Source organism: Myripristis murdjan, chromosome 14 (assembly GCF_902150065.1).
Source record: "Myripristis murdjan chromosome 14, fMyrMur1.1, whole genome shotgun sequence".
Lineage (NCBI taxonomy): Eukaryota > Metazoa > Chordata > Actinopteri > Holocentriformes > Holocentridae > Myripristis > Myripristis murdjan.
In genome coordinates, this window is record NC_043993.1 from 31,028,841 (window position 1) to 31,049,638 (window position 20,798).

Here is a 20,798-nt window from a genome sequence, read left to right on the forward strand (position 1 = left end):
ACGCAGGAGGGATGGATCGATGAAAGCCCATCATAGGCCCCCCCACCCCTCCCCTCGCAAACCCAGCGTGACTTTTATTGGACGTTCCTGTGGAAGGAAGAGCGCACGTTCCTACACTAATCCAACCAGCGCCTGACGAAAACTCATTAACTAAGTAAGCTAATTAAGAGGAAAGTGGGGTGAGAAAAAAGTGGCATATATGTTACAATCATTACTTATGTATATTTATCAGTCTGGCACACAGCGAGCTTGGCAAGCTGAAGAGGCGCAATTATCACCATTATTAAACACAAGATCAAAATCAAGAGGGAAAATAATTTTGGCAAGCCAGACATGAATAAATTAACAGTGTGGAGCAAAGGGCAGGAAGAGAGGGGCTCCTGCGCTTGTTTGGACTTAGACCACATGCTGCTTTCCCTCAAGGCTGGAAGCAGGAAATGTCACCCGCTGATTTCCCTTGGACCAAAGCCTGTCTGCCCTCAACCTTTCATTAATTAATAGGAAAGCAAATATCATAGACCAATATATTCTGCCTGGTTTGCCGCCTAGCTCTGTCGACTGGTATTGATGGGACTTTGTTTAAAAATATTCTGATGAGTCACTGGTGCCCCCGGAGACGCTGTAAGTGTGCATCAGTGGCAGCTTTCAAGCAAGCGCATGGATCTAACAGGCACCGCAAAGTGCAGTGTCTTTACGGCGCATGAATAGTTTTGCTCTCAGATAACTGACTTGGATCATAGCGGCTATACGAGGGCTCAGTTACAATGAAGAGACTTCATCATCTTCGCTGCCCACACACTTTCCCCCTAATAGGCCGATTGCTCTGCAAACACCGTACGCACCTGAGTGTTTAGCCTCGGCTCGCTGGAGCGCCCGTTTCCTGAGGACTTCCAGAGTTCCCCTCGTGGACGGGATGGTGGGGTTTCTGCTTCCGCCCAGACGGTAGAAATCACCAAGTATCAAACTCCAGACGTTTACAAAGGCAGGTTAAGGAATTTCAGACAGGGAGGTGTGTTTACTCAGTGGGAAAAGTCCGGAAAGGTCTCAGTGTTTCACATGTGACCACCTTGTTTCCATTGGGACTGCTAAAGGAAGTTACCATATACACTACTCACAAAAAGTTAGGGATATTCGGCTTTCGGGTGAAATTTCAGGATGAAGCTAAAATGCATTATAACCTTTACAGGTGAACTTAATGTGACCTTCTGTAAACTTTTGAATGCACATGTCCAACTGTTCAATGTTTCAGTACTTTTTGCACAAGTTGCTGTTCTCTAACAAGGAGTTTAACGGCAAAATTCACATCAGGTGTTTGATGCTCCAGCTCATCGAGGTCGTATCATTAGGGAACGGCTGCTGGAGACTGGGGTACCTCAAATGGAGTGGCCTGCACTTTCTCCAGACCTGAATCCCATAGAAAACCTATGGGATCAGCTGAGTCGCCGTGTAGAGGCTCGGAGCTCTGTACCCCAGAACCTCAATGTCCTGAGGGCCACCCTTCAAGAAGAGTGGGATGCCATGCCTCAGCAGACAATAAGTCGACTTGTGAACAGCATGAGACGTCGTTGTCAAGCTGTAATTGATGCTCAAGGGCACATGACAAGTTATTGACACTGACATTTTTTGTTGTGGTATATCCACCACTGTTGTTGGCTTTTGTTTCAAAAAATTGTTTGAGATGAGGAAATCACCAGTGTATGCTTCTACTTAAATGCCCTACTTTCATGATATAATATCACTGTAGCGTGAACTTTTTACATTTTCCATAAATTTCATCCAAAAGCCAAATATCCCTAACTTTTTGTGAGTAGTGTATATTGATTACAATTTGAGATGAAAAAAATTCACCATCTAACCATTTCATGAAGGCAAAGAGACTGAATTTTGCGATCAGAAGCCAAATCCTACACTGTTCCAGCAGCTGGATGGAGCTCAGCAGTGAAGTTCTAGAAGTAAAATCCCAATCCTAATCTGAGAAAGCATAGTGATTATCAGCCATAATGTCCTAACCATCAAACAAGACTTACCTTGAGCTACGAGGCTGTGAGACAATGGTATATACTCCTGCAGAAGCCACAAGTCGATAGAGATTCACCACATAAAGCATGTTTTATTTGCGATGCCATGGAGAAGTACTAAGCACAGCGACATCTCTGATTGGTGGGGCTCTCTGTTACCATGGAGACCTTTACCACACCCGCGACTGTCACTGCCTGAGGGGTGATTGTAGTCGGGAACAAAAGACTGTATGTCGATGACAACCGCAATATAATCGCTACATACACAACGTAAAACACGATGACACACCACATACACACACATCACAAACCACAGTGTATTACAACACTAAATTCAAGTTGAGGCTGAACTGTCCTTAGGCAGCGACTGGAAGTCCTAGGACAGGTATCGGTTGCAAAGGTTTATGGGATGTGTAGTTCCTGCACTCTTAAAATAATTATGAACAGTTTTTGCAGTTTCCATCATGTTTTTTCATCAGGATCCGATATTTTATAGTCATAATTCATCCTGTGGCTGGTTGGCTTGGCTCCAGGTTTGAAACTGTTAGAATTTTCTGAGACGTCTATGGAGTAAGTTAATGGGAAATTCACTTCCGAAAACTGAGCTGGCCAAAAAGTGGGCAGTCACTGATGAGCTCCATAGATGTGAGCTTCATTGCTGGATTTTTTTTATTTTTTATTATTATTTATTATTATTATTATTATTATTTTTTGTAGAGGTCAGAGCGTCAACACAATGCAACAACGATGAAAATTTCTGCTGTTTGTGCTTTTCTTTTCCCGCTGTCATAATTGGCCTTATAGTTCAACGTCTTTTGTATTATCCGATGTATCTTAGAACTCAAGGTCCTTTGTATGATCCAATGCATCATATAGTTCATATCTATAGAACAGCTTAGAGAGAACAGAGAAGTTACATCTGGCTCCTTTTTTTGTCTATCTTGTTAGTTAGGTCTGCTGCATTAGATACACACCCAGTCAACATTCACACACTAGTATAATACATTTCTAGAAACAAGGCGAGGACATTCATTCTGACAGAGATCCTGCGATCATCTGTCACTCTGAGCCCAGCGCTGCCTTACTTTACCTGTGACCATAATACATATTTCATCTGAGAACTGGAGATTTACTCCGGTTTGTTCTTGGGTTTTCAACAAAAGAATCGGGTGCTAACACCGCCATCCCCCTGTTGTCTCTTAGATTCAACATCTGCACAATTGCAATTATATCGTCATAATTCTGGCTTCAGACCTGATTTTTGTTGGTCAGTCGTGCAGCTGCTTTCAACTGCCTCAAAATGGCAGTGCACCAGTGCACCAATGTAATTAGAGGTGTTAAAGGCAGAGCCAAGCCAAAGACACATTTGCTCAAAACACCGTTACTACAGTACAAATTTTAAAGTTACTATAAAACACCCATCCTCAAGGCGGAATGGGTTCATGGCCGGACCACCGACAATGCCTGGTGGGCTCGACTTACCTGAGGAAAAGCCAAAGTTTTGTTGCCAAAGTGATCAGACTGACAGGTAGGTAATGTCGCCTCTGCCTCATGGGATCTTGTGGGGTTTCTTGCTGGTTCACGTATATGAATATACAGGAATATATAGGAAAATGAAATAGGAGAGTGGAAATTGTTCATTTTCACAAATTCAAATGGCAGTTGTGGTCCGGCCTCGATTAGGCATGCCTTGTCTTGTTTTACATGTTGTGAAGTTCCTTTTATTTTCAAGCTGGTCTCTCTCTCTGTAGGTGAAATATGGGTCAGGATATGGTACAGAAAATGTGCAGTGATTAAGGCATGCATGATATTGTTCAGTACTTTAGCTCCTTATATCCTGATATGAGTTTAAAGCATTAGCTGTCAGGTTGGTAAAATGTTACACCAAAGTGAAACACTGCCTCAAGGAAAAGACTACCGCCTAAAAATTTCCTCCTGCGTTAGAGGTTGTTACTTGGCACCGAATGGAAGCAAAGCTCAGCCAAATCCAGGGAATATACTTTCACATCTTCTAGTATCTGCAGCACAGGTTTGACTCTAATCACATCAGCAGAGTACAAACAACCACCGGAAATTTCAGCAGCGATAAGGCGAGCAAAAACAAGTCTGTCTTTTGTCAGAATGTTAAAACGCTGCACTGTATATCCTTTGCATTTGGCGCTTTGTTTCTTCGTATCAAATACCAAACGCTTGTGCTCACAGGCGGACAAGCTCGACAGAGTGTCTGTAAGTATGTTTGTGCCGAGCGCGATTCCATCCGCTGATCTTCACAATCCTGGATGCAAACTCACAACGTATGTCTGGTAAACAAGATAACAGCGCAAAGAGGTGCACAATTTCAGGATGATGTACACTAGAAGTAGAGTTGGTTTGTGGAAAAAAAAAAAAAAAAAAAGACTCCAATGTCACTAACGCTTCGTTTACCACCGCAGTGCTTTGAGTGACAGGCTGCTTTAAACTGCTCTGTATGCCAGACTTTTGTGTTTTGTGAATATCTTTTGAAACTAAATTTGAAAAATAGGCAAGAGGAAATCTGATTACTTTGGTTCATTGTCAGCATTCTGACAAAAACGATGCGAGGTTGAGGTCTTGTGTACTTCCCAACGTGAAAAAGCACCGCAGGAGGCTCGTTTTTCTTCCTCGGTATCAGTTTTGACCTGTCATACCAAGTGAGAACATCAATATGGACCAAAATGAAGTGATAGTTCAGACACCCATATAGTGGTATTTGCTGATTCAAGTGGGTGTAATGCATCCTTCAAGTTTGCTCCATTAATTCCTTCACTGTTGCAAGAACTTGCAAGAGCTTCACTCGGCATATTCTGCTTCAAAAAGAATGAGGAGGATACAGATCAGTAAAAAAAACATGATTTTGAGAGGCAACACAAAGCTGAACATTTGTTGTGAAAGATGCACAATATCGTGCGGATTGGGCCACGTATTTTTGTCCAAACCCGACCTGAGATGGGAGCAAAGACACGCTTTTCTTTGTATCCAAACCCGATGCGAGCCCCAGATTTTGCTCGTCTTCCATTGCTAGGGAAATAGCCTACGTGTTGCCTTCAGTGTCGTCACGTAAACTCCAGCACTGTATGGGAAGTTGCCCAGAACAGACACTAGGTCCATCGTTTTTCACTTTTCACGTGCACTTTTCAATGCCACGGCTTCCACAGTAGGAGAACTATTTTCTGCCGCAGCACAGCCAATGTGACACCATGCAGCGGTGCTCCATTACTGTATTCAACCTACATGGTGAAACAGTGGCAGTGCTATGGCAGAAAACAGTCCGGCTATTCTGGAAGTCAGTGAACTGGACAGAGAGTTGAAAATGAAACCACAATAAATGTGTTGTAGTGCATCCCTCAAAGTCATTTTTCAGCTTTCCATCAACACGCAGAATTTTTGATTTAATGAACTAAACTTGGCCGACATATTACACTCGAATGGACTAGCAAATAAACAAGAAGCTATCATTTTAAGAAGTGGCCATTATCAGTACAGTTATTTAGTTATGTCCCATCATACACCACAGTGGACATGTGTTTTAAGTCACTCTTCCTTGTGCTATCCTGTGGCAGCAGACAAATCCAATCTAATCAAATCAAATCAAACATCTGTGACTTACATCATGCAGGTAAAAAAAAAAAAAAAATGCTTGTCATCAGCTGGTATTGAGGTATATTGTAGTTTTCTTTAATCAAAACACGATGTTGGCACAAAATCGTTCTTTCTGTACAGTAATGCATGTTCACAACAGAAATCCCAAAAAGTAAGGTAGGATTGTCAAACATGACAGTGATGAAATTCAGTTTATTACACAGCAAGAGTGAGCCTAATACATCTGTAAGTGCTTAGTTATGACAGTACATCAACCCATGCTATTCAGTTATATTCGCTTGTAGAACATGAGTAGCTATGCAATGTACCACGTTGTGCTTTCTTCACGCCCTTTTTTTTAAATGCATTACTAACAATCTCTGACCGTGTTATTTTTTGTTGAGTCTGTCGTATTGGCTGATCGACCTTTGGATCCTACTCGCTTTGCTGCAGCATGACTTTACTGTGTAGCCTCGTGGACTGATGGCCCACTGAAGCCCCCCCGAGGCACTCATCATCGTTTCATATAGACTCATCTTAATTTCCTAATACTTCAACTGATTATAGTCGCAGTGCTCGTGTTTGTTCACCCTTTTCAATCATTGTTCTTGAGTGCAGCAATCTAATTGTCAGGCTTCAAACTAATGATAGCATTTTGTCTCTGGCTCTAGCACTTCGGCTCACTTAAAACAGTGGGCATGAAAGTCACCGGAAGATCGGAAATGTCAGACAGCAAGAATTTCACTTCGTCTTCACCCCGTTGTCATTCAGTAGTCAAATCACAGTTCACAAAATGCTGGGTTTTACAGAGCTCTAGTGTAAACAACACGATATCAGCCAAGTATGGAGATGAGAAACCGGCTCTGGCAGCTGGAAAAAAAAAAAAAAAAAAAAAAGTGCTTTCCAGAGATACAGTACACACACACACACAAGCTGCAAGTGTCTCACATTAAATGGGATAAGTACAGATCTCAACACCCCTGCGCTACACTTGTAAACATCATAAGGTCCTTTGGGGAGGGGGACTTAAAATAATTAAAGTAATACCTCAAGGAGCAGCAGGTGACGGAACAAAAGCGCCTGAATGTCAACTCTGTGTGTGATGCACAAGATGACACATCCATTTCTCCATGCATTCAGTTGTGGCCTGGCAGTTCATAATGAATCTTCACAAGGCATACACTAAAAGGCAAAAAAAAAAAAAAAAAAAAAAAACCTCTCACAAATGTCCCGAAACATGATACCCATTAAAAAAGAAACAAAAATACAGCACATTGTACAAAAGAGACCCCAATTTCTAATCCGAGCATTAAAAGTTGCCAAGGTGTGGTGGTAGCAGATCTACAGGTAATGAGTGACATCTAATAGAGCTTGTTGCTGCGCCAGCTCACATCATTTTCCCCCTCCAAGGTCTCAATAGTCGTCTCACAATTCTGTATCAGGTATAAGAAAAGCCATCATCAGTTTTTAACAATACCCTCTGTGACTCAAATGCCAGAGGGGCAGCCGAGCAAACAACACCCACAGTCTTCTCGATGATAAAAAAAAAAAAAAAAAAAAAAAAAGCTGCTTGTTATTTTTTTTTACACAGTTTTATCTTCTCATAACCGTAATTTGGCACCTAGACACCTAGGCACATGTCAAGGCAGAGAAGTGAAACGAAATGGGGGACGGCAGCGAATCACTACGTTCATTGTTGATTTCATGAGTGGAGAAAGCAGACAAATGATTGTCATGGATTTGTTTTTTGTTTTTTTTTTTGTTTTCTTTTTTTGCTTGTTTTTTTTTCTTCTCACATTGGCTTTCATGATAATGATGTTGCTTTTTTTGATTCCACCTGTGTCATCGAGACGAGACGTACAGCTCCGGAAGTTGGCATCAACAAACCGTGTCATGTCCCTCTGTCAGAATACCAACCTGACGCATGTTAAAAAACACGAGACATCTCCCCGGGCAGGTCAGACGGCTCCGTCAAACATCCCGTCCAGCCACGCTATCCCAGTGAGGCGCCCGCTGGCTGTTAGACGTGGGTCTGCATGCGTTTCTGCAGAGGCCGGGTAAGGTCTGAGTTCTGGGACGACGACTGGGAGTAGTGGGACGAGGAGGAGGCCGAGGTCTTGCTGTCCTTGTCGAACTGCACGTAGCCGTCCTGCTTGCTGTAGCTGCTGACGCTGCTGTCGCACTGCGTGTCGATGAAGGAGCTGGAGTCGCTGAGCGAGCTCCGCTGAAACTCCCGCTCGCACAGTTCGATGGAGCTGCTGCCCATTCCCAGCACGAAGCGCTGGCTGTAGTCGTACAGGCGATTGGGACCGGCGCCGAGAGTGTTGTAGATGTTGGTGAAAGACATGCCGGTGGGCACCCGCTGCTTGCCCATGGTCATGGTTCCACTGGGTGGGCTCCGAACCACGTCGGGGGGCTGGCTGGGCGCCAGGGACATGGCAGGGGTGGCGTGGTGCTCATTGAAGGTGTTGACGCTGTAGTAACCGTTGGTGGGGTCCTTTGATGTGCAAAACATGCAGAAAAAGCAAATAAGGTACATTTGGTTGGCTGTAGTTGCTAAGAGACAATTATGTTACAAGAAAAGTGCGTCTGTGTGTGTGTGTGTGTGTGTGTGTTGAATCTGCACAGTAAATCATTACTCCTTCAGTACTCACAATTATCGTTTCTATGAAAGCTATTTTGGAAGCGAACAGTATATCCATTAACCTCAATACCCAAAAGACATGAAACTGCAAAACAAGAACTTGTTTTTTTCTTCTTTTCAGTCTATACACTCTCTCCTTCTCTCCCTCAAAGGTCAAAACGAGTCCAGCTAACGTTAATTAGAAAACGGGATGATGAATATGAGAAATTAATAAACAGGCTAATTTGTGCAACATGAAAAAGCAGATAACATACTTTGTTAGTGGTGTGAGTCATCTGCCTGTGACTTGGAACGCTCGTGCTGTTAATTAATGATATGCAATATCCACGTTTGTGCAGTATATACTGCACTGCTAATGCGAGGCGGTGCAGCATTTTTGTGTCATTTTTTCTCTCTTCCTCTCCCTAAACTGTTCATGCCTGCTGCCAGTCAGAAAAGAAAGAAAGAAACCCGCAAAATTTTGCTGTCATGGCTGTAGATTATATTCGCTTGTGGCTGGGGGCCACTAAAAAAAACAGAGAAAGAAGAAAGAAACTGTCTTAGTGAAAATATGATGGAAAGGCATAATATTATCAGTTGAAATGGTGAGAAATGGATTGGAGAACATATTAGTGTATGACACAGCTGACCTTGGAGATTGGGAATGATCCACATCTCTGAGGAAAAAAGTGAGAACTCAAGAACTCAAGAGGACTTTAAGGGCCCTATCTTGCGCCAGAGTCCCTAAACCCGTTATTTGGGGATTTAGCATTGTGTAAGAGGCATTCCCCCGCAAAAGTTGCTATCTTGCACACCTCCCATTATCCGCAAAACACCTCCGCTACCCGCTATATTATGCATAGGCGTGTTTTGGGCGTTACGCCAGTTAAACCAATCAGTGTGCCAGGTGCCATTGCCTTTAAGGGCAGGATGCGCTATCCTAAATCCTAAACCCGCGATGGAGAGAGGGAGGTAGATTTTCTCAGGGCTTCTACTGAGGCTAAAGCAAGTTGGCTTTATATACATATGATATATTATATTATAGGCGAGTTAATTCGGGAGGTGGAGCCACATGTGTCCAAGTGGACGTGTCACAAGGTTGTACTGATTGAGTAAAATCCCCGGGTCACACCACACACACACAAGAGACAGAGGTAGAACTATGTGTAAACTAATTTATTGACAAGGTAGATTGGGCAAATAAAATATTAAAAATAAAAATATAGCACAGCTGCTGGCTTATGATAAAACAATAAAACGTGCTGGCGTAAGTGTCCAATTAAAACAGTCTTTCCTCTAAACAGTCTATGTGAGTAATATACTCAGTCCATTCCGGCGGCGTCCCGGTATCAGTCCGATACTGGACTGGTCAGGACCACCCGCTATCCGCTTTCCCTAAAGTGTGTGTGCAAGATAGCAACTTTAGGGATAGCGCATGAAACACGCCCACGGACACACCTCCAGGCGCAAATGATGGAGTCGGCATAACGGATAGCGGGTAGCATGGGCGCAAGATACCGTTTAGGGATAGTGGAAGCTCATAAATGCGCAATTCACGGGTAGCGGGTAGTGGCAGTGGGTAGCGGGTGGCACAAGATAGGGCCCTAAGTCTCCAGAAAGACAGTCATGCAACTGAACGAAGCAACACATGTCAATAAGGCTGGGCAATATATCAATATTATATCGATATTGTGATATGAGACTAGATATCGTTTGGGATTTTGGACATAATAATGTCATGATCACACACAAAGGTGGTCTTTTCATGATTTTAAAGGCTGCAACACAGTACAGAGATGAGATTTTCTTAACATATTAGACAGTTCAAGCTGCTCTGTGATTTGCCTCTACCTGCTTTACCAATGACTAAAAAATCTCTTGGGTTTAAAACTCTTATGAAAGCGCCAATAGTCATACCTGTCAAATTTAATCTTGTCATTATCAATACTATGTGCTGTTGCCATATAATGTATGTCGCACAGTATCTAGCCCCCATAAATGTAATCTTCTATTCAGTCTTCTCTTCAATTTCACTTTACAAAACAGGAAATGAATGGCTTACAGAAACTGAAAAAGCAACTTTCCATTTAAGTAGAATAGAGTGTTAGATTCAAGGAGAAAATTAGACTAAAGCCTCTCTGTACCTTTCTATACCTTAAGGATGTTCAGAACTCGCTATGTCTCGTGTTTTAACTCTATTGAAAAGTACAGAAAAGTAGAATAAATAGCAACCTGTATGAGAGCGCTGTATTCAACTGGCACTAAAACCATACATCGCTGCACCATCGGGACTTGACAATTGTTAACATGAACTTGAGAAGGAGACGGCCCATCTTTGGCTGAATAGGCCTGTCTGGGAGCTTTAATTGCTGCATCTATCTCTAAACGGCTCCTCTGTTATTAGAGAAGGCCTCCTCAAACAGAAAGGAGTAAAGAAATGCCTGGAAAACTCCTTATTCCTTCCGATTCCAGCCGCACTTGGAATTGAATGACGGCGTGAATGAGGGAATTTTCAAAAGCGGCCCGGCGAAATGGCCAAGTTATGGATCAGAGCTTATGGAAACAGCGGCTTTTAAAAATAACTCCAGCTCCAGCGTTTACAGTGGAACCCGATGATACTCTCGTTCTCACGTGCGAGGCCTGGCTGCTGGCGTCACCTGGCCTGACACCTGGGTCCTCAGGCGCAACCGGTGCATGTCAACTCCGCAGAGGCTCCATGTCTAAAAGGGCAAACGTCTTCTTCACATAAACGCAAACTAAAAAAGAACCTGTGAGTCTCGCTATGCGGCTTGTCATTTGCTAATGATTATGACATTCGCTGCTATTCATGTCGGCGCTTATTTTGGGAATTTCATGATCAGTCCATGGCTTAACGTAGCAGTTGCAGATTTCTCTAGAGATACGCTGCGTTATGAGAGTTATGTCCTCCTACACCCAAGCGTTCTTCCGATGATAAAACGCCTGGAAAAACAGGATGTCACAAAGCAAACTATGAATAGATGGTGATGTCGCTCTAACCGGATTGCGGATCGTGGAGGTGGCCGATAAAGGCGAAACGTGGTGGATCGATGCCAAGGCTTTTACAAATAGCGACCGCGCCGCGGATTTGGAAATGACTCCGGACATTAGCCGCGCTGAACCCTATCTCTGTCTTCCAGAACCGGAGAAGTGAGAACCAAAGTGCATTGCTGGACCTCATTTCAAAAGTGGTTTGTAAATGGACTCAGTCGCCAGTTAATTAGGTATACTACCTCATTCAAGTAAATGGATTGCTCCTACGATGAGAGAGTCACTTGGCCGGGGTTTGGTATATAAAGCAGGCAGATGGACATTTAAGGATTGGGTTACTGTTTGATTGAATGTTAAAAGTGGCAAAATGAGTGACCTAAGCAACTTTGAGCGCGAGTGTGATTGTAATTGCAAAAGCCGGCTGCCTTTCTGGGCTGTCTTTTTTTTTTTTTGTGTGTGTGTGTGTGTGTGTGTGTGTGTGTTCCCCAGCAGACAAGAAAAAGACGCAGTTAGCCGCAATCATCTGAGTGAAAAGAGACAGAATGGCTGGAGAAAAAAAATGTCAAGGACCGCACAAGCAAACAGGTAAGCAAAATGCCGACGCGGAGGCGTTGGAGAACCGCATCACGCGGTGCACGACATGCCGTATTATTGTGGCACGGTCGGGCTTCTGCAGACGGCTTCATTAGTTCCAGCCTCGTTTCTCATAACCTGGCTGAAGTGTTTCTTTGTGTGGAGTCAGACGGGACTGTGCTGAGCTTTAAATCACTCCGAGGCAGTATGGAGTCGATGGCTGACTAAATGAGTATAATAAGGGTCTGACTTATCAAACCGGACTTAAATCATCATGCTCCCACTACAGAGGTAATGAAGAAATATAGACATAAATAACTTTAATGGTTAACTCTCCCGACTAATTATCTCAAAGAGTTCAATAAGGAAATTACTGTGGAGAAACAACCATTTGTCTCTGTTTACCTCTCCTGAACGCAGACCCCACCCTGCAGGCTCTTAAGCCAATTGAATTTGAGATTTTTTTTTTTCTTAGCAGAATACCGCTCACCGAAAACTGACAAATGTTTAATAAATATTTACCATTATGTGCGACTATTCAGAATTATAGGTGCAAATTGCAGCAAATGTCCTGACATCCAAGTGTTTTCTTGAATTCTCACAGCTTTCCCTCAGGTCTCGCTTGGATGCCTCGTTTAGAGACTAACCATTTCACCGGCAATGGCTTACTTGTGACAAATGACTCTTGAAAACAGTGAAAATTAAATTAGCTGAAACGGCTCCAAAGATTTGAATGCCCCAGCATAGCTCCCCAACCTGTGACTGAGCAGTCTTCAGCAACCTGCTGCGATGTGAGAACAAACTGGTTGTGCTGTCAGCTAATGCACTCCTGCTTGCTCCCATAAGACCTGAGCAGAGGTTGTGTTGATGCAGCGGCCAAATATGCCTAAATTTCTTCTTTAATGAGATGCTACCACCGCTTTTTGCTCTTGTAAATGAAAGTGGGAAACGGGCTCTCTGAATTCGAGCCACGGTGTTTCTTCTTGGCTCCCTGGAGTTTGACACTCGCCCTGGATATTCTTCTTCGTTGCCCACCTTGATGTGCTGGAACTCCTTTTCCTCCTCTTGGAGCACCTCCAGCTGCTTCAGCACCGGCTCCTGCTGGAACTCACCGCGGTCAATCTGGATCACACAGGCAAAAATCTTTACCCGGGGTCTTTGTTAGATTACTAGCAGATGTGTTTTCAAAAGTAAGAGGACAGCGCTCTCATTATTGGGGTCTTAGGATCTCCAAAAATGAGCACGCTGTCCTCTTCCTTGTGAAGACACGAACCTACCTGCTTCTTTATGATACTGCACCCATTAAAAAAACATTTTTTTTTTTTGGAATCGAGCTTATTTCAACTGTTTTTCCCTTTACTTTTAGATGTCAAACATATTGGACTGCCGTAGGGAATGCGTCACCCAAAGGCAGTCGTACACGAAATCGGCGCTCAAAGAGAAAACTTGGATATGCTTTGATTTCTCAAACATCTACGCGACTAGCTGATGACAAAAAAAAAAAAAAACGCCGCACCGGAGCGTCAAAGCGCATCTGCTCACCATCATCTGTTTGATGCTCGTGTGCTCATCGCTCTCCCGTGCCGCGTTGTGGTCCTTGTGAACAATCTCCACCCGGATGTCATTTTTTGCTGAGACCACTCCTTTGAGATCTAGAAGAGAGAGAGAGAGAGAGAGTGAGAGAGAGATGTCACTGATTGGCAATGGCTGATAGATGCATTGGCTCTGTATCATACCATATCCCCTGCTAATGCACTCATGGCAGCTTCAAAAGCCGCGGCTTCCCTCAGATCTTACCGAGACCGGGATGATGAAGAGTGCAATGCATACACAAAAACTCCCCTCAGTCTACTTCGGTGTGGCTTTCACTTACTCTCTTTGCACTTGAATAAATTCTGTCTTTGTACCACTCACTTGTCCCATAATCTCATGGTATTGTATTGATCAATATCTGCAATCTAATAATGCGGCTGTGTGTGTGTGCCTGGGCTAAGAGTATGAATATAAAATGCCCGGCCTGTCACAGTGATGCTTTGGCACATAGAGGCAGCAGGAGATCTACAGTAGGCTAATGTGCAGTGATCCTAAGCCTACCGCCGTTCCTCTTCTCTTTTACGTTTTTATTGTTATTATTATTATTATTATTATTATTGTTATCACCAATATGCAAAACTACAAAATCATATTCAGTTTGGAAAAGTTCCCCAACTACTGGAAGCCCGAGGTAAGAGGTAGGAGCCCTAAGCAATATAAAGTTTCTGGGGGACTACTTTTCCTGAAGTTAGCGGCAAACAAAGCCCAAATAACGTTTAACTCTGAGAAAGAGATGAATAAACCCCGTATCTTTAATAACCTTTGGGGTGTGCTTGAACGGTTTTGCCCTCATATCATTCATTAAACGGTCTCATGAACATCTCACCAGCTGTTGCAGTCAGGCTGTTTATTGAGTGAAAACTGGTCCATGCTTTTATAGTTTATCTCAGTCCATAAAGGCTTTGCTCCAAGCCAGGTATGGATAAGTCAGTTATTGAGCATTTTCTGGAGACATGATTTGAAATCTCATTCTTTATTTAGTCCTTGTATTAAAGTAGCAAGCGTATGAATCCAAAGCAGTTTTTTTTTTTTTTTTAAGTTTTGGTGTTCTCTAAACTTTAGACAGTTTGTCTGTGCTGGTCTTTTTTTTTTTTTTTTTTTTTAAGTCTTTCTATTTTCTGCCACTTGAGCAATGTAAGGTATACATGAAATAAAAGGACTCACCACCAGCAGTTAACGCTGCATGTGCAATTTAAACAGAGTCCAGCCATTGTAAGCAGCACATTTCTGCGTCACCTGTTCTGTGCAGAACAGGTGACACAGGTGTGATGTTTGGAGTTCAGAGCTTTCGCGATCACACACCAATGACTGGCGCTCTTGGCTTTTTAGATGAACCTTTTGTTAGACTTTGGATTTGAAAAATGGCCTGTTAGTCCTTAGTCCATTGACTATCCACTGATCATTATCATTATTATTATTATTATTATTATTATTATTATTATTATTGCTTAGAATAGAGATAGATGTACTGTAAGGCTGTAATATTTGCTGTAAATGAAAATGAGCTCAGTTATTCCTTACAGAAAATAATTTTTGTGTTTTTATTTTTTATTTTTTATTTTTTTTAATTTATTTATTTATTTATTTTTGTGCAACAAAGAAAATCCATCTGTGGGTGGCATACAATAGTCGACATTTTGCTGATTTAGCCACAATAAGACAATAATATTTTGGTGGCATCCAAAACATCTAACAATTATAACACCCTCACCATTTATTTTACCTTTTCCCTCTACTGCATTGTATTATATTATATTATTGAATGTAGTTATTTATTTATTTATTTGTTACTTGGACAAGCTTGGCCATCCAGTATTCATACCAACAGTCGACTCATTACATGTTTCAACTGTGCAAAAGATACCATCAGTGTAATTGCCTCTAGCCTCTCCCAACAGTTGCCATAGCTGTTTAATAAATAATATTTCATTACAGAAAAATTAAATATTGAAAAGCAGAGCCATTAATTCGCAGCACAAATGGACACAAATTAAAAGGCTGAAACTTTTCCTGGGAAACTTTTGCGGCGTCTCATTCTCAACCACGTCGTGCTTCCAGTGCAGACACACGTACGGAGGGAAGCTATATTATACAGTGGCAGACTGCAGGGATATAAGTGGCTTCTGGCCATTTGAATGCATAATGGTAATCACTGTCTACCAAACGTTGCAAACAATTGCAACTAACATGACAATAGCCGTCTTTGCAGTGGTACCACATGCAAATTCAGTCATTATACCCCCAGCTGCATGTGGCGTGGAACACAATAGAACAACACTAACATGTGAAAACCCGCACGTGGAGTCAGCACGTGTACTTTTTGGCCATATGTCCACGTTTTCATACATCAACTTTTTTTTTTTTTTTTTTTTTTTCATATTTTATATTCTCAGATCATGTGGTAGTTCTTACGTAAGAGGTTAAAATTTAATTTCATAGGTGAAAAGCCCATGAGTTTTGCATTGGTGGTTATATGACATGAGTGCCATTTAATCTAATGGTCACAAGTGCTTGCTTTGGGAGAAGAGCTATAGGCGCTGACAGTGGAAATAGATTGTGACCCGCAGATTATAGGCCTTCTCTGTTTAAGATAAGAGGAAACTTTATTGTCCCCTGAGGGGAAATTAGGCATGTATAAGATACAATGGCAATTATAGAGGTGACATATTTATGGGGGATAAAATGCTCATTTTTAACCTTACCGCATCAATAAAGTCGGCAAAATGAATCACCAACACTGATGGCAGTCTAATGGATCCAGTGCCATGTGCTGTTCATCATGCTGTCATGTACTTTGAACACTGATCTTTGAGATTAAAGTGATTAATATGAGACTGATTATTTATAAAGGGTCTTACTCTCTGCTTTTATATCTCGCTGTCGTGAAAGGGACACAGGCAAAGACGACATGACCAGATGGACATCCTCTGTGGAAAAAATAAAACAAGAGCACGGTTAACAGCAAATCTATTTACTCTAATTCTGCCATTCTGCCTCAGTGGCCTCAAATGAAGTGCTGCAGACTAACAGCCCCTCTTCCACCGGACAGTTTATACAGCAACTTAGTGATTTATGTCATACCGGGGGGTGGGAAGCCCACTTGTGGACGATGAAGCAGAAGAAAACAAAGACAAACACAACAGAGGCAAAGCCGATTCAATCTTTGAGCAAAAACTTTAGCACAATTGAGCACAGCTGGGGGCCACGTCGCTTAAAACATTCAATTTTATCTGGCTAAAAGTTTAACAGGCACGGCTCTAAACAATGGGACTGTCAAAGAAACAATGAAGCATAATGTCAGCACGCTAATATAAGATATACAATAAACGCTGTTGCTGACAATTACGGACTCAATCTAGTTGGTTTGGAGATAATTATGATGTTATCAATATGAAGTCGCTGACTGCTAACATTAGCTGACTCTTATTGACCAACATCATGGACGTTTCCCTTCAATCCGGCAGCTGTAACCTTTGATTTCGACCGGAACTGCAACAATTAGTCAACACGTTCGACAAAATTGATTATGCAAATCTGTCATGGATTTTTCTCAGCACCTTCTCACATTATTTATGCACTTTATTTGCATGACGTGTGCGATGTCGAGGAAACGCTGCGTGCTAATCTTCCTTAAAATGTCCAGCTGACTGACACAGCAGCAGAGACTCAAAGAATTATTTATATTATGATTTATTATTAATTATTTACAGTCAAAGAACATTTTCGTCTTGCTCAAAATTCAACCAAACCCACAAGACAACATGAGAAATGAGTTTCCTGCTGTTTCCATCTGCTCCGCTGTCTCTCGTGTGGGGCTCCCGACGAGTGGGTCTATGGTTTTTCGGGGCCCTTTATTCCTCCAAAGTATTTTTTTCCCATGCATCATTGCAGATATTTCCTGAATATGTGCCATCAGACTGATTTCTGCCATTATACCAGCAAACACGGACGTTATGGACATTTTTATGCAGAGTGGACAGGGATTTGTGTATGTTGCTAATGTTTAATGTGATGCATGTGACAAATGTTCAGGCCAAGGCTAACTCCAACTTTGTTAATGTTAATATTAATAAAAAGGAAGTTTGAATAAGAGAGTAGAGAGAGGCAGCATGACTATAAAGTCCATTTCAGTTGCTATTTTCTATCAAGTTGTGTGTTTTTGTGACATAACAGAGGTGAAGTATGGAAATTATTCTTTTTATGTTGAGTGAACGTAGGATTGAGGGAACACGGTGCTTTGGTCAGTTTGAAAGAGTTACACTGAGGGAGCACAGGGCGGATCTCGTGCGCCCCACCCCGAATAATGACATAAATCAATGGCTGCTGTGGGACTAAGGTGAGTAAACGATTTAAAAAAAAAAAAAAAACTCGCTAGGTAAAACTGTGCCAGTATGACACACATATCTGGGTGTTCAGTGCCTCAGAGATTTTTAATTTGGTGTAATCTTACTTCTCTGGAATCGGGCACAGCAGAAAGCACCTAAAGTCCCCATGAGGATGGAGAGAGCGAGGAAGGCCCCCACGGCCACGCCGATGATGACAGCCAGCCGCAGAGTCTCTGAAGAAACATAAAGGGATGTTTGAGAGGGAGTTAGCTTCGCTCTGTCTTCCTTTTCTGGCTAATTCACACACACACACACACACACACACACACATACACACACTCAAACTTAATTTGTTTCATGATATGTGAGGATACTGTTTACTCTTCACACACTAAGAACCATTACCAACAACATTGAGGCCTGTGCCAAGCTTTTTTCTTTATATCATTCCATGGGTATCATGTTAGGAGCTCTGGAAGGTCTCCAGCTGGAAACCGTTGTATCCTTAAGTGGCTCTGACAGGCTTGTTGGAAGATATAATTCGAGCGAGGTGTTTAAAAGATGCAAGTGCACAATCAGACCCTCTTTGGTCAGGTCAAGATGCGAAAGCGATACGGAAAACCGAGGTTCAGCTCGGTTCCTCGAATTAGCTCTCTAAGTGCTGCGCGAGCTTTGAAAGAAAATTTGGTTTGATCTTCATAGAGCGGTCTTATCAATTAAACAGGGAAGTATATCAGAAGACATAAAATAATAGATATCAAAGCGCTCATATCTGAAGGACATGCAAATAAGATTACATTTCGAATTGGTGATCGTACCGAACTGCAGAATTTCACAGATCAAACTGGATGACCTTTACCCAAGTAAAGAGGCTTATCACAGTGTTGGTGCTCTCTTACCGAGAGATATCTCAGCAATATTCTTAAACCCTCCCAGGTAAAGATACATTACCTTGAGGAATTACCCCCTCTTTACTCACTTTCCCTTATCTCATCTGGGCTCTTTCTCACGTATGCACCTTCCCACCACCCCCTACACACAAACACTTACTTTTATCCACATCAGTACAGTGAGGAACAGGTGGACATCAGCAAACCATCTCAGTCTAATCAGTGTTTATCTATACTGGTGTCCCGTGATGGTCTAAATGATGTTTGTTCCACTGGGCTAAGGATAAAGTTCTAGACAAATGGTTGTAATGTTTTTGAATGAAAATTGAAATCGTTTGGAGGATATCAATCTGCACAATCTGCCTCAATTCAGAAGTTTTGGTATCAGTATCAGTTTTCAACAAATGCCTATCCGTCAAACTTGAAAGAAGACCGGTCATATTGCCGAGACATCCAGAGAGAGCGAGCGTCTGCTGTATTTCGGCGCGCTCACCTTGCTCTTTGAGTCGTATGATCTCGGTATCGGAGCCAAAGCTGTTCCACGCGGTGCAGTTGTAGATGGTCTGGAAGTCGGCGGGGACGATGTTACTCATGGTCAGCGTGGAGATGACGCCTTCCTCTGTGCTCACCGTCTCCACGGTGTAGCGCCCGGACGTCCCGGACTCCAACACGGTCTCCTTCCAGGACCAGGCCTACGTGTTGGGGACGTGCAGACCCAGAAGAAGTATGGGAGAAACACATACAGACAGAGACACAATGTCACCTATTCACAAACATAAAATAGGCCCTAAACCTTCAAGATCAACCTAACAGTTTGGTACCAAGGCTGTGGTACCAAAGTCTAGTTTTTGGACTTTAGACTTTGGTACCCATAATGTTCTAGATCAGTGGTTCCCAACCCAGTCCTCAAGGCCCCCGTGTCCTGCAGGTTTATGTTTCCGCTCGACTCTTTCACACCTGATCCAATTAAGGGTTTCATGCTGATTAGATTGGTTGAAACAGAACTACCTGAACAGGCTGTGCATAAAGGTGCAGGGGCCTTGCATTGGGTCTGCTGTGCAAGGGTAGAGCTGAAACAAAAACCTGCAGGACAGGGGGGCCTTGAGGACTGGGTTGGGAACCACTGTTCTAGATAGAGCTGGGGAACATAGGACCATAAGAACATAAGAGCCTTTGTCATGTTCCAGTTATGTGCCACATAAATCTGCGGAACCAGTGACCCCGAGGACATAGGAATGACTCCCTACTGATTTGTGATGTGTGTCCTGGCACAGACAGCAAAATGTGCTTGAACTGATCTACCAGCTGGTCAAGTGGCTACTGTATGAACACGGTCAACATATTTCACCTGCAGGTCACCTCCACCACCTGGAGCGCTAAAACTGGGCTAAACAGAGTCAAATGAACAACGGTCAACTGGACCTTTTCATAAATTAGCTCTAAATTATACAGTTTTTTTTACCTAACAGTTGTTAAGAAGATACACATTTCGATGCCTTTAGATGAATAAAATTTGAAACTATTTATTTTTATTTCCCTCAACACCATACAGCCACGGTGCGTTGTACTTTCCAACCATCGACTTCACCTAAGCTTATAATTATCTTTAGAAATATTGAGCCACGTCACATTACATGAATAGTTCAGTTGCTTGCAAATATTTGGAATCAAATATCATGGTAATTTTACAGTATTTAGCCCCATTTACCACCATATATTCTCTGTTTAGCAGTTGCTCTGCGCTGACCCCTATAGCCAAAACACTGTACTGCACTCTTTCCCTGCCTCACAGCAGCCAGTGGCCGTGGTTTGGCTTTCTCTCTCTATAGGCTTTGGTTACTTTAAGTGCGCTGTAATGCATTAGAGGCAAATAGTCAAATTATTAGTCACAGTCTCTCTTATTACTCATCGCTTTTCTTAACTATAGGACATACCCCAGACAGAAACATTCAATTTAGTATGTCATTAACTATACAATTGCACCATATAGTATCCATTTGCCCTCTATAATGTCTGACATCTTACTTATCAGTGGCTCATGTGTCTTTATTTTTAATGATGCTCTCGCTGTTGAACAGAGCCTGGTTGCCCCCCATTAGTCTGCGGCTCCAGCTCCTCTCCTCTTGCCACTCATCACTGTAGAACTGTAAGCTGCTTCAACATAAAAATA

General features: G+C 42.5%; 1 protein-coding gene across 1 annotated transcript in view; it reads right to left on the reverse strand.

Moving 5' to 3' along the window:
• Positions 1–7,593: 7,593 nt before the first annotated feature.
• LOC115371013 (kin of IRRE-like protein 3) overlaps positions 7,594–20,798 on the reverse strand; it is a 141,563-nt gene continuing 128,358 nt past the window's right edge. The window contains exons 11-17 of the mRNA XM_030068129.1: positions 19,122–19,320; positions 18,757–18,770; positions 17,864–17,969; positions 16,272–16,340; positions 13,363–13,472; positions 12,856–12,942; positions 7,594–8,112 (exon numbers count right to left, since the gene is read on the reverse strand). Coding sequence (XP_029923989.1) covers positions 7,636–8,112; positions 12,856–12,942; positions 13,363–13,472; positions 16,272–16,340; positions 17,864–17,969; positions 18,757–18,770; positions 19,122–19,320 — 1,062 coding nt within the window. The 3' untranslated portion in view covers positions 7,594–7,635. The remainder of the gene's footprint in view (positions 8,113–12,855; positions 12,943–13,362; positions 13,473–16,271; positions 16,341–17,863; positions 17,970–18,756; positions 18,771–19,121; positions 19,321–20,798) is intronic.